General features: G+C 44.5%; 1 protein-coding gene across 23 annotated transcripts in view; it reads right to left on the bottom strand.

Moving 5' to 3' along the window:
* The window catches only part of CELF4 (CUGBP Elav-like family member 4), a 748,158-nt gene that overhangs the window by 109,777 nt on the left and 621,530 nt on the right, over positions 1-16,851 (bottom strand). For 11 of the 23 annotated variants that reach the window (XR_008972036.1, XM_057408129.1, XM_057408126.1 and 8 more), the window contains exons 6-8: positions 15,264-15,407; positions 4,552-4,699; positions 1,708-1,764 (exon numbers count right to left, since the gene is read on the bottom strand). Coding sequence is in view for 22 of the 23 variants with exons in the window: in XM_057408129.1 (XP_057264112.1) it covers positions 1,708-1,764; positions 4,552-4,699; positions 15,264-15,407 (349 nt within the window). In the remaining variant the exon portion in view is untranslated. The remainder of the gene's footprint in view (positions 1-1,707; positions 1,765-4,551; positions 4,700-15,263; positions 15,408-16,851) is intronic. The other 12 variants (XM_057408132.1, XM_057408134.1, XM_057408130.1 and 9 more) reach the window with 2 other exon arrangements.

Raw genomic sequence — 16,851 nt, 5'->3', positions numbered from 1 at the left:
CCAGGACTACTCTGTCTGCATTCCCTCATGAATGTGCATTTTATGCACAAACTCATTCTGAACTTTCTCAGCACCAGGGATTTAAAAGGTTTGGCAAGTTGACTTGTAGCCTAGAGGCAGCCAGTGATACTTCTTCTTTTTTGTCAATGTTTGGCCATAACTCGACTTTTGTAGAGTTTTGCAGAGATCTCCCACTCAACAGGGGCAAAATTTGGGCTAGATTTCTTTCTTTCACGGAATAATACTCCTCTCCCTCTTCCCAGGCACATCCTGTGGGGGACTGCGATGCTGCTATTCAGAAGAAAAATGTAGTCTTTGTGTTTTGGGCAAGATCCTGTCACCCACTGGTAGAGAATTTTTGAATTTCTGAGGGGAGAATTAAATCCCTCTGCTACCTCACTGCCTGCTCCTATGTATGTTTAAAATGACTGGACAGTCTGTGCTTCTTGCAATGTATTCAGGACGTTTTTAGGGACCTAAAATGAGTTTTCAATGGGTGAGAAATTGTTTTTCTCTTGCTAGCTGTGAGTGGGAAGTTAAACTATCTTATCTCCACCAACGTCTTTCTGTGTCAGGGTATACTACCGATTGAAAGCACCATTTTTGCAGTAACCCCTTTTTTAAACCAATTGCAGAGATTTTCTTCCACATAGCAGCGTTCCATGATAGGTTAATCCAATAACACACTTTAATGACTACCTAAATCTCTGTTGCTGCTTTAAGAAAGCCAATACAGAAGCAAGGGATGCTTTAATATGTTCTGATTTGAGTAGCCCCAAAAGAAGGCAATATTTCAGCTCTTTTCCTATACCCTGAGCAGACAAGCTGCTGCTTCAACTTTGCTTATTTAAATGGTGTTGGCCTTTAAAAATGTCCTCTGTGGAGGTACAGGGAGCTAGCAGTGGCAACTGGAGTCCAAAGGCAATGCTCTTAGCATATGCCATCAGCTTGCAAATCACAAAGGCTAGTTTAAATTTCAGTTGCTTTTCTAGATCTCTATTTGCATAGACAATGTAAGTATTTTTTCTAAAATTACAGCAAGGGATTTGTGCTTACTATTTTCTGCATGTCTAAGGAAGTTTAGGCATATTCATTGGAATTTTTTAATTTTCTTCTTATAAAGAAAGATCCCCCCTGGAGAGGTCAGATCTGTAGCAGGAGTTAAAACTGGCATAATGCCACCACAGAGAACAAATGGTGGTGGTGCATGCCAGTTGTGGATTTCACCCCTGGTTTGAGGTCTTTTGCTGCAGCTACACCAGATGCAGATTTACAATATGGAAGGAGAGAGAAGATAAGGATGGAGAGATGCTTAAATGAAATACCATTTCTAGTATCTCTGTGCAGTTAACGGAGTAGCAGCCCCACTTTTCACCCAGATTACACCAATGATGGGAGAAATGCAAAACTTCAATGAAACTTTCAGAGACATCAATTTAATTGCCTCGCAATCACGGGCTGTTGGATGAGATAAACCTGACTCTTGATGGGAAACCTGACTCTTGCTGTCTAGATGCCAGCAAACGGCATACAATCTTTATGGTCTGAATTACCCACTGGGACTGCCTACTTCACTCCACTGACTGCAAGCAAACCCAGTGACTAGTTTAAACTAAATGTCTAACTTTTGTGTGGTTAAACAGGGTGAGATGGATCCTGTCTCTAGTCTGTTAGGTTTGCCTGGAACCAAAACTCTTTCTTACGTACCATGGGAACTCGTGAGCCTGAATGAACTCATGGCCATGTCCCAAGGAACCCACTCTCCTAGAGGCAGGACACACAGAAAAACAGCTGGATTAGGAGGCCTGAAGATAGAAGCACAGAGGCACTGTGCTCAGCTCCAAAGCTTCTAGGACTTCTGGGTTACCAGTGTCCTTTTTCTAGCACAATTTTTCTTTTGCTTAGGAAAGATCAAAACACTTCAATTTTTTTTCAATGTTCCAAACGCTTTTTCTAATGTCTGTTTTTCAGAGAACTTTGAAATGTTTCATTTTCATTCCAAGTCAGAACAAAGATATACTTCAATGACTGGAAATCCTGCTATGAAGCAGAATGATCATTTTCCATTTGGCTTTCTGAATGCTAACAAAAGCCAGCAGGAGAATTCATGTTAGGCTTCAGATATCTCCTGGCTACTCAGAAATCGCTGCTAGTGTTGTAGGCTTGCTTGCTCAGACGTTATGTGAAACATTTTCTACGCATCTTATCACAAGCTTTGTGAGTGTTGTACTAATACAAGGAGTCATTTCAAAGTATAAACATTTCACCCAAGGAATAATTGTCAGTGGACATTTCCACAACCTGTTACAAAGGTTTTTAATGAAAGAAGGTACCCATTCAACATAAATCTGCAATAACGCCAAAGTGCATAGACTCCATGATTCAAATCGTGTCATGAGGAGGCTGCAAAATCTGCCACCATGAACAAGATCAAGGGATCTTATTTACAGTAATGACCAGTCATGGGTGCTCTGTAAAGCATGTAGAAACCATGAGCTTTCCTCTCCTGTATTCTGATTATAAGAGTTTAACAGTCCCCAAAAAGCACAAGGCACACCAGAAGGGGAGAAAGGGTTTAAACCAAAAAAGGGCTGGGATATATTTCATGTCCTGGGTATCATGGTAGGCACAGGATTTGGCTGTTGTGCTGGTATTTCCACACCTATTTCATAGAATTTGCTAATCCTCAAGACATTTATATGCACAAGAGTTTGTGCTCTTTTGTGGTGAGGATATCATTAACCATTGACTGGATTCAGTTCTCCAGGCCCTGAGAACATTTGAATTCCAGGCAGTCTTTGTTTGACGTTCTCTCTGCTCCCACCAACACAAAACAAATCTAGCTAATGCAAATATGATAATCTTTCAGGCAGCGGGTTTAAAGGGTGCACATATAATTAAGCCACTTTTCTATTTGGATTTGCAGTAGCTCCATCGACTTCTTGTTTATACATTTATCGTTGTGTAAACATATATTTTGAAACGTGTGGCATGAGATTTTTGAGTCAAGTGTTTTTCCTTGGGTCTTCATAAGTTTGTGTGGAATTAAATCTGTCTTTCTCTCCCCTTTTCCCTTCTTCATATTCTAATACAAGCAAAGGAAAAGACAGGTATCTGATCCAGTAGCTTCTGACATTGTTCCCAGCCACCCACTGCAAAGAGATGCTAAGGGAGGTTTTCTTTGGCAGATAAGGTTAGCAGAAATCAGTTGGTCAGGAACAGCACCCCAGCCTCCATTGCTGTGGTGCCCTTGCCCTGCCATCCAGTGCATCTTTCCTGGCTTCTTTGAGATAGCCATTTCTTGCTCCAGGGCTGCTGCAGAACTCTTTATCTCTGGCTTCAAGCTTCCCCATCGTCTCTTACAGCTCTGCTCTGGAGTCCCCGATCCTGCTCTGCCATGCTGCTTGCACCACAGCTGGCTCAGCCAGAACTCACTCCTCCTACATCCTATCTCAAACCTTTGTCAAGCTCATCCCCTCCAGGCCAGCTTGATGCTTCAAGGTTCACACAAAGGCATTGCTATGCCACATCTGTCTAAACACAGTCTCATCCCTAGTGTCTCTCACAGGAGCAACCTGCATCACCCCCAGGGACCCTTTTATCCCAGCCTGTCCCTCCTCCAACAGGTTTGTTGACCTGTTCCTGCCCATACGATCTCCTTGTTCTTCAAGCCCCATGAAAGCCACTCCTCTTTCCATCTCATCTTTATTCTCTGTCCTTTGAATCATATACTGCAGCTCCTACCATGGGTTTCTGTGACACCTTGCAGCCTAGCCAGATCCTGGCAGCACTTCACTGACTACCTGTCTCTGCTTCAGAAGCCAGAAATACTCTCTCCAAATACTTGCATTCTAGAGATCTTCCCTGAGTGCCTCCTGTTCTATTTCACAGCAGGAGAAAGGCTTACGTGTCCCAATGACATAGCTCATCTTGTTAATGATATTTCTGCTCACAACAAACCTTATTTCCTTTATCTTTGTACCAGCCTGGCTGTGACAGCACCAGCACTGATCCCTTGGATATCTATACGCACTGGGGGATGTTTTGTGACATTTGAAGGGTACTCAGAGCTAAAGGAAAGTTCTGTGAGGGGTAAGGCTGAAGGGAAGGGTTATGTCTGAGGGCCTTTTCCAGTGCCTTTCCTGTCAGCACCCTTTCTCCTCCCCAGCAAGCCCATTGTGTCTCGGTTCTGATGGGTTTCAACCCTCTTCTTCTCCTCACCCACCAGTAAGAGCCATTCAGCACAGGGCAGATAGCCCAACAGCCCACTGCTGGTGAGCCATTTGTCTTTACCCTTACAACTACTTCACAATGCAGAAGTTGACCTGCAACTTGCCCAGCCCTGGAAGAGGCAGTGACAGCCTTCCTCTGCCACTTTCCTCTTTTCCCAGACCACAAAAGGATCTGACCGGTTCCACTCCTCACTTCTGGTGGCCTTCACCAACAAGACCAACTTTTCAATAGACAACCACTGAGGGAGGACCTATCAGTTAACAGGTCTCTTCTGGGATTTTCCCACCCTTTCCCCTCTCCATCCCACTGCCCCCTTACCTGAGGTTGGTGTCATGGGAGCGGCAGCCAGCCCGTTCATGTTCAGGGCTGCCATTTGCTGCATCTGGGCTGCAGCAAAGGCTGCCATGGGGTTCAGGTAGCCGCCCTGCGCCACTGACGCCATGATCGCGGCTTGCTGCTGCATCAGCTGGAACAAAGAGAGAGAGCAGGGAAAAAACATCACGCGGTCACCGGTAAGATGGACCATGGCACCGGCACCAGCATGGGGACCAGGGCAGGGTGCGAGTCAGACTCTGTTATGAGACGCCAGCTCAGCATGCCTGTGGTACACCACAGCCTTGGCCTTCCTTCCTGATACAGGAACTGGAGGCAAAGTGCATCTTTGCATCTTGGCATCTTTATACTCCTCATCTCTGTTATGTGTTGCCCACTGTGGAGGTTTCCCATGAACCGGACTCAATCTTATGAGTCCATAGTACTTCCCTGAGAAAAGCAGAGAAATGCCTTTATATGATCTTGAGCAAAGAGGTTTGGTGGCTTGAGTCAAAGCTCTAGGAAAGCACTGGGGATGATGATGGAAGACCAGTCTATGCTGAGTGATGGGGAGAAGAGACGGTTTCTCCAGAGCAACAAGCTTAGCTAGATCTGTGGGGGAAGCTTGATTTGTTTCCATCTGTCAGTGACAAAAATAGTTTTCTCATATGTTGCTGGGAAGTCTTTAGAGGGCACTGGACAAAACCATAACCAAATCTTCCAACAACGTTACAGCACCTATTTCCAGCACAACCAAGCAGAGAATCCTGGAAGAGCTGCTCAAGAGAATGGAGCTCTCCTACTTTAGCAAGATTAACACTGTTGGAAACTTGGAAAATCCTTTCCTTGTGGTTTTGATCTGGGATGACTTCCCCAATTATTTTAATTTTTCCAGAAAGTAGTCAAAATGCTGCCTTTTTTTAGGGCAGATAGGCAGAAATAACGAACCCAGGCTATATTTGTTTGAATGGAAGGATGATGAATGGTTATGCATGCTGGAAATGATTCTTACATTAAAACCAGACTTTGCTATCATTATCTTACTCTCTGAACCTAGTACATAAGTCAGTGCAGTTCATGTGTACAGAATGGTTGAAGTGGGCTTGTAAAATGCTCCTCGTGTGAAGCAGACAGAAGCTGCCTCTTGTGTTCCTCCCTGGTGCTATAGGAAGACCCAAACGAAGTAAGTCTGAGTCCATATACAAACTCTACTAGTGACCCGTAGTGGATCCTTAGAGAAAGCGTGCAGGAACGAGGATCAGTAAACAGGAAAATCTCTGTTAATTTCCAAGCCTCTGGTAATGCATGACTTGATGATAATCATGGAGAAGGAAAGTTTTTCTGCAGTGATTTTAGAAATGACTTGTGGCAGTGTTGGGTTAACGGTTGGACTTGGTGATATCAGAGGTCTTTTCCAACCTAAGTGATTCTGTAATTCTATGATTCTATGTCTCTGCTATCTCCAGAATTGTAGTAACTGTTTTTGTGCTCTCTGTGGTTTCACTCTCTCCCATCAGGAAATCATCCTCTGATGCTGTTGTTTAAGCATACAGGACGTGCTTCTCAGCTTTAAACAGCCCTCAAAAGTCATGAGAAGGAACAAACTGTTCCCTACTGTTCGCTTTAATGTTGAAATATTATCTAGATTAGCTGTTCATACACATACACACTAAAACAAATCCTTGAAATCACTGTGCTTCTTCTAACGCTGAAACTTTCCTTGTCACCATCGGTAAAGAGACCAAACTAAAGGATGCTCTGCCACTGATCTGCAGTATAATTCTGCACAGGTTGTGTAAACCTGTCTTGGTTTCTTCTGTGATATAAGAGGACACAGGATACCTGCTTCCCCACCGAGGAGTGTCTTCAGATCTACAGATGGAAAGTGCTGTACTAGAGCTGAGTACTATTATTTTTTGAAGCCTAATACAGATCGGTGGCAAGGTGGTGGCTTTCCCTTTGATTGTTAATTACCCTTTTTTATTATACCCTGCATAAGACACTTTCACATTTTAATTAGTGATATCCTGTTCTTTGTAATTACTGATGGAGTGATTAGACAATCTTTTCTATTATAGCACAATGCTGATTCCCATTAAAGAGTACATTTGTTTCTAGGCATCATTTGCGTTTATTCTCCAGAGGAGTCAATGAGCAGGTGATTTTAGCAAGTATGCCAACGCAGGTGAATAAGAAAGGGAGAATTCATCCATTTTTAGTACCGGCTTGACTCCAGTGTTGGGGGTCTGGACTCGTACCTCATTTTCTCTGCTGGGTATCTTCATTTGGGGACAGCTGAAAAATAAACAGCTGGTTGCAGGAACGGTAGCTTATAGCAGAAATGATAGCCTATAGGAACTGTTCAGAGATGCTGATCAAAGAAACATGTCTCTGAGATGGACACACTTGCAAGGGCTGGGAACAGCCCAGTCTGGTCTTTGTTGACTTTTGTTTGTGCTTCTCCAAGCTGACTAGAGCTGCATGAACAAACCCACCACAGTCCATGGAGTGACATGTGGCTGGTCATGTGTGTGCTGTGGTCAGTCTTGCTGTCACATAACAGCTGGGTATTAGTACCACAAACCTTCTAAAACAGGCAGGAGACTATCGTTTTGTCATTTCCCACCACAAGATTTAGTAAACTAAATAGACATGAGGTTTTCTCTGAGCTGGACACCTATTATGGTTGATGTGATAATGGGCAAAGGATTCTAGGCCAAAACTCATCTTTCCCTTTTGTACGCTAGGGCCTCTGGGGATATGAATTGCAGCTTTGTTTCTCTCTAGCGATAGTATGTGGAGCTCCAAGTGATCAGTTCTAATGCACATGGCAGCACAGTCAGATGAAATCATTCCTACCCTTTACCTGGCCCTCAGCAGATACTTTGGACTTTGTTTCCCAACCATTTAAAAGAAAATTGTTAATCCTCTTTTTTTTTTGTTTATGTTTCATATGTGCTGCAAGGGAAACAGGGCTCTCTCTAAAAGATAGCACATCGCCAATAGGATTATAAATGATTGTGGTGCTCTAAAGACAATCTCCATTTCGCACTAGGAAATCACATGTGATATTATTGATGGCTTATGCAACTTCTCCTCCTCCTTATAGATATCTCTAAACTGTTCATAGTTAACTCCACAACAGAAGGTGCTCCTCCTGGTTTGCAAACCAGGTAACCTGAATATGTGACTTCTTGTGCGTTCAGAAGGCTTATAAATTTGCACTGAAAGATGCATGCTTGTAGAATATACCTTGGCTACATGCGTGCTCCTTTTTGTAGTGTAATGTCATTCATGCAGTTCTGCCACAGATCTTCAGAAAGAAGAACATATTTTCTCTCTCCTTATGGGAAGAACTAGATAATCCTCATCTCATGATTAGTGCTGAAGGTGCAGGGTCTGCAGTCTAAAGCCTGGTGAGTTTTGGTGAAATAGTCACTTAAAACTGGTTGAAATCCCAGAGACTGACTTAGGAACTTGGAGGAAAGAAGTTTAGCTTGGTGTTAAAAAGCTAGTGAAGTTAAAATAAGAACCTAACCTGTGATTTGGAAAACAAGATTCAGTTGCTTCTGCTACAGCCACCCCATTTCTGTCATGCTTAGTGCTCTGGGTTGGTGCACTCCAAGATGCCCTGGAGACCTGGCAAACAAACCCTTTGGCATGTTGAAATGAGCTGGAGCCCTACACTTTATGACCCAGAGGATGTACACCCCTCTGCAGCCTTCGGAGCAAGCCCTTGGGGTAAGCCAGTGTGTCCTCCAGAGCTGGAAGGATTATGTCATCCCATACCTGAACATAGCTATGTACCCCAATTAACTGACCTTGCTTCTCTGTCTCAGAGAGGACTAAACATGTCTGGACATCTCAACCTTTGACAGTACTGCCACGCTTTTGCAGTCACGTTTCCCATTCATACCTTTCCTAATGGGGTAGAGAAGGGAGGTCCTACCCAGCCCAGCAGCTGATGACCACAGCTTGGCCAAGTGCAGCAGTACCACTGAGATGGGAAGACAGGGACTTGGTCACCTTGAAAGAAACTGTCAGGATAGAGCTACCTCCTTCTCCCCCCAAGGTGTTTCTGAGCAAATTTGCAAAAGGAAGGCAAGTCACCAGTGTCCCTTATAAAACCTCCAGGCATTCCCTATAAAAGTCACCCCACTCCTTCCCCAGCTCCCCCTGAAGACAAATGTCCCATCCACTCTCCTTTTACTTTGAAAGAGGCCCAATGTATGGTCCCAGCTAATAAAGCTGTAGAAAGTGAGGCACTGACCCCACTGGAGGCAAATCAATAGCAGCAGGGCCCCTGGGTATTGTGTTCTTTAAAATATGCCATTTGAAATGCAGATTCCCCCTGCCTGGGCTGGGGCCACAAAGCACTAATCAGAAAGGCAGCAGCCTTATTATCTCAGACTGGTCCAAGGGGATAGAAAGGAGCTTTTCAGCTTCCTAAGCTGAAAGGATGTATTTCCTTTTGCTTCTCTTACTTCCTTAGCATGATCTATACCTCAGCATCAAGAGCTTTTTCCCACCCAGTTTCAAAGATTCATTCCCTCTTTCCTCCAACCTGGACTTTACTACTTCTCAAATATTTAACTTCTCAGGAGACAAAGAGGTTTTAACAAACTTGTTCATGCCGATGGACAGCTCCTCAAGAGCTAAAAACCTGCAGTCCCCATCCTAATGCCGGAGAAATGATGGAGCAGCTGGGGAAGCACTGATAAGGCCATCCAAAACATGGAAAGGGGTAGTAGTCATGGACTGTCAACAGAGAGAGATGGGAGGATTTACCTCACACACTTTTTTGCTACCTCAGGTTGATGTGGTTAAACTTCAGGCATCTCTGTCACCAGTGAGTAGATAGATACCTCCAACAGGCTTATCCACTCTATCCTAGCATGGAAGATTAAGACAAAAACCAGAAAGGAGTGAAGTTTTGCAGAAGAGCTGTACCAATGCAAAAGCTTGCTGATGTACAGCTCCTCCACATCTTGCATCAGGACAGATGATGCCTGACTCCGATGAGCATCAGCTGAGGAACACCAGTGTTGCATTAAGCATAAAACGCAAACGTGGCACTTACTGCCAGTTTTCCTCCCAGAAGTGGTCTCTAAGTGGCCACTGGGAGTCTAGTGGTGTGGGGTGGGGGCATGTGAGGACTCCACATGTGGCGGCTGCCACACAAGGAATATCCTTTTCTCACAGGAGGAATAGTTATATGGAGAGACAAAGAAACCATCTCAAAGCCCAAAACTCCTGCTAGAAATAGGACAAGGATGTTACTGCTTGTTTTCCCCAACCCCCAAAAGAACTGCATGTGAAACTGAAGAAAGAGAAGAGGAGAAAGAAGGATCATTTCTGATGATCCTTTCGAAATAGCACGATCATTACCCTTGCAGAAAGCTTACTCTGAATAAGCTGATGTCCTTCTCATTTTTTGAGCATTATTTTCTATCCTTGTCTATTATATAATGTTTTTCTTTGACTTTTCATATTCTTCATTCAGTAATAATAACAAAAATAATAACAACGTCCCACACTTCCCACTTCTAACAATTTATATAACCACTTAGCTAATTAACCCTCACGGAATCCCAGCTATAGAAAGAGGTAAGTAAGTGATCAGTCAAGTAGTAAAAGGACTCATATTTGATAAAATCACTAAACTGATGGATTGTCTGTTGTACTTAACTGCCCATTGGGAAATATAACCAAAAATTCCTCCCAAACCTTCAAGCAAACAGAAGATATTCTGTAAAAAAGTTGCAATGGTTTTTCAGATTTTTTTTTAATGTCTTTGGGAAACAGAATTTTCGGCATTAAAAATAATGTTTAAAGTTAATACTTTTTAAAAAAGCTAAACAAATGAGGAACACATGGATTCATGTGTCTTAGTGTCTTTCTGAAGCCTGATACACAATAGTTTGGATTTCTAAGTCCCTGAGAACTCCGGAAAAATATAAAAAGCTATGAAAAAAATAAAAGGTATAAAAAACCTAAATCTGAGTGTTCATTATTTCTGAATTACGAGGGAGCTGACAATCAGAAATATGGTATCAGCCCTGCTGCAAAGTATTATGGCTTCAAAATAACTTCCTCTTCTGGAACGGATCAGAACAAGTGATTTGCATAACCAGTAGTATACTGTCCCATTTTGGTCATTTAAATATAATAGCTATTATATGCAGAAGACATATTGAGTAAATTTTCCCTGATTTCATAGGGCTAGCTGGATATTTTTAAGTATCTTTCCAAAATAATTTCACAGTATGAACTGAAAAAATATTGGAAGAAGCGATTCTTCCCTTCAGCTTTAGCAGAAATATCCTTTCATCTCCACAGGAGCTGGGACAGGGAGGCAGAGGGGGGCACTGGGGCTTTATGGTCAGCATGGTGGTTGCTTCTGCCCTAGCTTCCCAAGGCGACCACTTAGGATGATGAGTGAGAGCTTTCTTGTGCTGGATGTTCCCGTATTTGTTGCAGTTATTGTCTACAGTTCACAAACTGCAGCCGTTTGTACTTTTTCAGTGAGGGGATTTACTGATGGGAAAGGACTTGCTCCAGGCCAGAGAGCAAATGTTACCACTGCCTATGTACCCATCTGTCCGTTTTTACTCACTACCTCTATGCCTGTCCCCTGCTGCGGGATGCAATCAGTCCACAGCTGGAATGTGGCCAGAAGACCATGGATAACACTCCCACCCCATTTTTTATGCAAACTTGATTTATGACTTTGATCTTATTTTAAATAATTTAAAAATTAAATAATTTATACAGTATCTGTCACTTTCCAAGGCTCCTTCCTTTGTTCTTGCTTTGCTCTTCTGCACTTTCCTATCTTCCCAACCCTTTTTGATCTGTGCACATTTTCTTTTCTGCATGGTGGGGCAGCAGTGGCATGAGGCAGCAGCTAACTACTTGACACTTTCTTCATAGAAAGAAGACCTGCAAGAAGTTTTGCCACTGTTGCTTATTTGAGCCAGGACTATACTATCACTATTCATAATCTGGATTGATTTTTATGGCCTGTGATTTTGGCCCTGGCCACCCCACTTACCAGGGTCTAAGAAGATGTGCTACTTTGAGCTGGAGTGTGTGGCTCCAGGTTCATCCTCTACTGGCAGCAAATCAAGGGTAGTACCACTTAACATCAGTCTCCTTCTATCCAGGCTGTGTTCAGATCTATACCTCAAGCTGGCTGTAACTGAGACTGCAGAAACAGCTATCAATACCCAGCTGAAGTACATCCACAGCAACCTGACAACAAAAAGGGTTGGTGACCTGTATATGTGTGAACCAAAATAAATAATAGCCCACTAAAAGGGGAAGTTAAATGAGTATGGGAAAATAGTGCTGAAAAGAGAAAAAAACCACTAAACCCATCCAAAAACCCTGAAACAAATTAGTATAGGGGCTCTGGGAGCTTTAGGGAGCCATGAAACCTGACTTGCCTTAAGCTGCATACAAAATAGGTGAGGTGGGTCTGATGTGACTTTCTGTGTCACCGAAACAGCACATGGAGTTGGTGCCAAGCTCTGTCTGGTGCGCTTGCAGGTGGCACATGAGGAGGGGAGGCAAAACCACACACTGAGGAGAGCTCCCTTTGCTTCCCGACTTTCGTTTTACCTCTGGATCTGAGGCCATATGGCCGCTGAACCTAAGGACTCTTTGCTTAGCTGATGTGATGCCGCTGCTGCTCTCAAGGTTAAAGTTGCTCAAGCTGAGGTTGAGTGGCTTGGCAGCGAGCAGCAGCAGGGAATGAACTGTGACACGGCCATTTGCTGAGCTGCAAAGGAGGTAACTTAAAGAGAAGCTGGGGCCCAAAGCAGGCCTGGTGGCAACACTAACAACTATCAGTCAAACACTGATGGATGGAGACCCTTGCCACCCCTCAGTGCGGCTGTTGGTTTGCAAATCCATGGCTGCCCACCAGTCTCTCAAACAGCTCCACTATGTGGGTTTCTGCTGCACTAGTTGATGCATGAAGACCTTTTTCCAGGAGCTAATCCAGTGCTGGTGATGTGCGCTATGCCTCTCTGGGGGAGAGTCAACAAGAAAATGCTGCCTATGGGACTTGGCAGCCTTCTCCATGGGGATGGACCATTAGAAACTCTCATGGGATTGCTTGAGATCTCTTACACGGAGACATCAGTCAAGCTTAGGCTGCAGCGGGATACCTGGGAGGACAGGTTATGAGTACAAATCAGTGCCTCATGCTAGTCTTGGCCTTACTACTAAGCACTGAGGCAGTTCCTAAACTTGTGTCACTGCCATACGACAGGGAGGGACAGCACAAGAGAGAGCTGTGTCCCTGAGGGAGAAGGGGAAATAAATAAATCTGATCACCAGCTTTATTTGAACATGAGGAAATGAAACCATGGGGTCAAACAATTCACCCAAGGTCACACAAGTTGCTGGTGGCAGTGACATCAGCTGTCATCACTGCCCTGCTCTTGATGTTTCACCTTCCCTCCTCTTGACTTGCCTTAGCTCTTCAACTTCAGTTCAGGCTGAATAAAACTGCCCCCCCCCCCTTCTCCGTTCCCCTATCGATCCCTCCATCTCCTGCTGGCATTTGTGAGGTGCCAATCACCCTGATATCTAAGAGCCAGCAGTCCAGGGTGGATTAATCGGGACCGAGGGAACGTCACAGACCACGGCACTGCCTTCCTTCTCTTTTGTGTGAGACTGTGAGATGAAGCAGATAGAGAGGCTGATTGAGAGACAGCATCCGAGCATGCTCTGGGTGTACAGGCACCACACGGAAATGTGATCCCATCATTTAGACAGCTCTGAAGTCCCCAGGGTAATTGATGTCACCAGCTTGTCATATCCAATGGGTCAAGATCTAAAACTTATTCTTTCTTCCTTATTAGCATATTTACCAGAAGACAAAAAAAAGGAGGGTGGGTCCCATTCTGCTTTCACAGAAATGAGTAGAAAAAATATTCATTAGTTTCCAGTGGAGTGAAAGCAGACCCAGGAACTGCTTTCACTCTTCCTTCAGCAATAAATCCTCACTCAAGCACCTACCCTCATAATGTCCTGTGCTACCTGGTGAGAAATAGATGGAGGGTGTAAAGGTGCAGGCTGCATCCTCTTTTATATCGGTATTACACTAGGTTGGCAATTAGAAGAATTACTCTTGATTAAAAATAATGCAAAAAGGTTTTGGACCAGAACATCAGGACAGTGGTGCTTTTACCACTCTCCTGATCAGTGCCTGTAGTGTAACACTGGAGCCACATCTCCTGCCTGACAAACTGTAGATATTTGTCCTGAGCTGCCTGTGGTTTGAACCCTGCTAGTTCCTTTGTAACATGGGGGCACAGATGCTGCATCCCTCTGCCAGGCTGCTGGCCACTGACCTGGGCTCAGCTGTGATTTACTCTCTCTTATCCTCTTCCTGCAGCTTTCTCTGGCTGGGAGGACCATTAGAACAGCCAGGCTGGAGAGGGACAGCTCTTCTATCATGTGAGGAGGGGAGCAGAGGACAAAGGAAGAGGTAAAGTCCTTGTGAACAAAAATAAAGAAGGCAAAATGAAAGGAAAAACAGAATTTGTCTAGTAGGGAGAGAATAAAGTGCAGAATAGCACCAGGAGATGCAGGTGGGAGAAGAACGGGAACTTCTGTGGAGATCTATGGCGTGTCCTCAGGACTCTACATAGCACATTCAAGGGTTGGGTTGTACAAAGTGTTCAGTGAGGCACAGGACACTCAGCCAAGGCCCTCAAGTTAAAACCAGATCATGTGGATGTGACGGGAAATCTATGCTGCCAACACAACAGAAAGAAATATGTAGGCAGGAAAGCAGAGCCTTGCAGTCAGTGCACTGGAAGGGAGCACAGGTACACTGGAGTGTGATTCCTGGGCTGGCCCTAAGGCAAGGCATGTGGTCTCTGTCATTCAGGAAGGTGTCACTCTGGAAAATGGGATTAATGGCATTTCCCTCCTGCACACAAATCTAGCAGAGTACAAGAGGGACACATGACTCACTGTCACTGCCTGCAAATCTGCTCCAGAGAAGGCAGCCAAAGTCACCTGGCAGTGCTGTGTCTGCCGGATGCAGAGATCACCGCTACTTTCGTCTTCAGACAGTTCTGACATAGGGCAAAGAACTAAGACAAGCTGAATCCAGTCCTATTTTATCCCAATCTTCAAAGGCTAGTTGTGTTTGGATTTGACAGCAATGGCTTATGCCCCATAGGAAGCAACTTGCATAGGTTTTCACATGATCACAGGGTGGTTACTGCTAGAATTACCTATTGCACCTCTGAGACTTGTCTTCAAGATGCCCTTATCTAGCCTTGATGGCATGATGGCAGTTTTCTCCCATCATGTAACCAATTTAAAGGAGAAATCTGTCTCCTCTGCTCAGTTGTTCCTCTGCTCCTGTGCTTTTGTGCAGTTCTAGGTGCTATTCATAGAATCACAGAATCATAGAATCATAGAAATCTTTGTCTCCTCTGCTCAGCTGTTCCTCTTCTCCTGTGTTTTTGTGCAGTTCTAGGTGCTATTCATAGAATCATAGCATTGTTTTGGTTGGAAAGGACCTTAAGATCATTCATGGACAGGGACACCTTCCACTGAACCAGGTTGCTCCAAGTCTAGCCCAACCTGGCCTTGGACAATGCCAGGGGTGGGGCATAACTTCCTCAGGCAAACTGTGTCAGCATCCCACCGTTCCCATGAACATGCACAGAGCCAATGTCTATACTTACTGCCTGTGCATAGGCGCCATATGCTCCAAACTGGATGGCCATGGGGTTGAACATGCCCATTTGTCCTGCCATTTGCTGCATGCGTCTCATTGTACGCTCCTTGTCCGTATCTGCAAACTTCACCACCAGGCTTGAAGAGGCTCCCTGCAGGACATGAAAAAAAAAGAGACACGCAAGGGAATTAGCTTGGTACACACCCATGCTTATGTCTGACACAGATTTAGTAGCATGGGATCCAGCTGAGGCTTAGCTTTTCCATGCAACCTCTCAGGACTTTTGTATTTGACCTTTGCAATAGGGTGAGAGCATCAGGAAGGAAGCAAAAGACCCTGGAGTGTAAATAACTGAGGCCAGAAGCCTGGCTCCTAGTTTCCTCCAAAATTTGAGTTTTCAGGTTGTCATTAATATTGTCTCTGCAGAAGTTGTTTCCTTATTCATTCACTCTGTAGACAACCTTTTGGACCAGCACGCTGTCTTTACTAGAGAATCTGGACTCAGTGCAGAAAAATGTAGGAGCTTTTGCTGAATAAATGTTAGGATTTGAGAACTGATCTGTTTTGATGCAATATGTTAGCTCAATCCATGCCAGACCCCTTGAGCTGGATCACCCCTTCATATTGGTGTGTCTTGAAACCCTGATGTCCAATGAGAAATCTGTACCCCTTGGAGACAAGATTCAGTACCCTGAACAGAGTGTACGTCTCATCAGGAAGCAGCATTTCTTCAGCACTGTTAAACTAGAAGAGGAAAAATAGTACCTGGTGGACCTGAGTTTCTTTTCCATAAACAGTAAGAAATAGAGGCTACCACAAAAGAGCCCACATTTAATGCTAAATGTTTCCAGGAGAGCTTTACAATGTTTGGGTTATGTCTGCAGTCAACAGAGGTGGAGAACTACAGATGATCATCAGACTTCAGAAGTCTGTGAAAAATATAGACCTTTTGGGAATGAAAGAAATCTCTGTTTTCCCCCAAATGAGATGAAAGGTCAATAAGTGCAACTCCAGAATTTCTCAGAGGAGGCTGAAATGGGAAGAAACAGATCTGCTTAGGAAGGAAGGCACCAGCTTCATGGGTTGGCTGATTCCCCATAGTGCATTCTCCCTGGGGAAGTGGGGTGCAAGGGCGGGGGGATGCGGCAGCAGCCCCGACAGCAGTCAGACAGTTGCCTTTGGAGCTGGGCTGCCACTGACCCTGGGGAGATGGGCAGGTGAGCTGTCAAGAGACTGACAAAGAGCAGCCGAAATTACTGTGCTCCCATGGTGCGCATCGCTTTTGACACGGTGATGGAAATACAGTCAGTGGGGAAATTGCCAGCTCAGCCTCCGGCTGTGGTGGTAAAGGAAGACCAGGTCCATGCTAGAGGAGCTGGCCTGTTGTGGGGCCCTTGTTTTTCTAATGGAGGTGAGATTGCACAGGAGAAGTGTTATTACCTGGCTCACATACACCCCGATGTATCTGTAACCAGAAAAACGTCTCAGTGAAAGCAAAGCTGCTCTCCTACAAATTGGGAATAGCACAGTAAACCACAGCTATGGTTGTACATATATATAAGTCCAAGCTATGCATATTCAATAGCCTCTCCAGA

The sequence above is a fragment of the Pezoporus wallicus genome, unplaced genomic scaffold (genome assembly GCF_028554395.1).
Source record: "Pezoporus wallicus isolate ANWC-B61680 ecotype Strahan unplaced genomic scaffold, APGP_CSIRO_Pwel_v1 contig_6996, whole genome shotgun sequence".
Lineage (NCBI taxonomy): Eukaryota > Metazoa > Chordata > Aves > Psittaciformes > Psittacidae > Pezoporus > Pezoporus wallicus.
The sequence above is the reverse complement of the archived record's forward strand: the minus strand, read 5'-3'. Positions and strand labels throughout refer to the sequence as shown.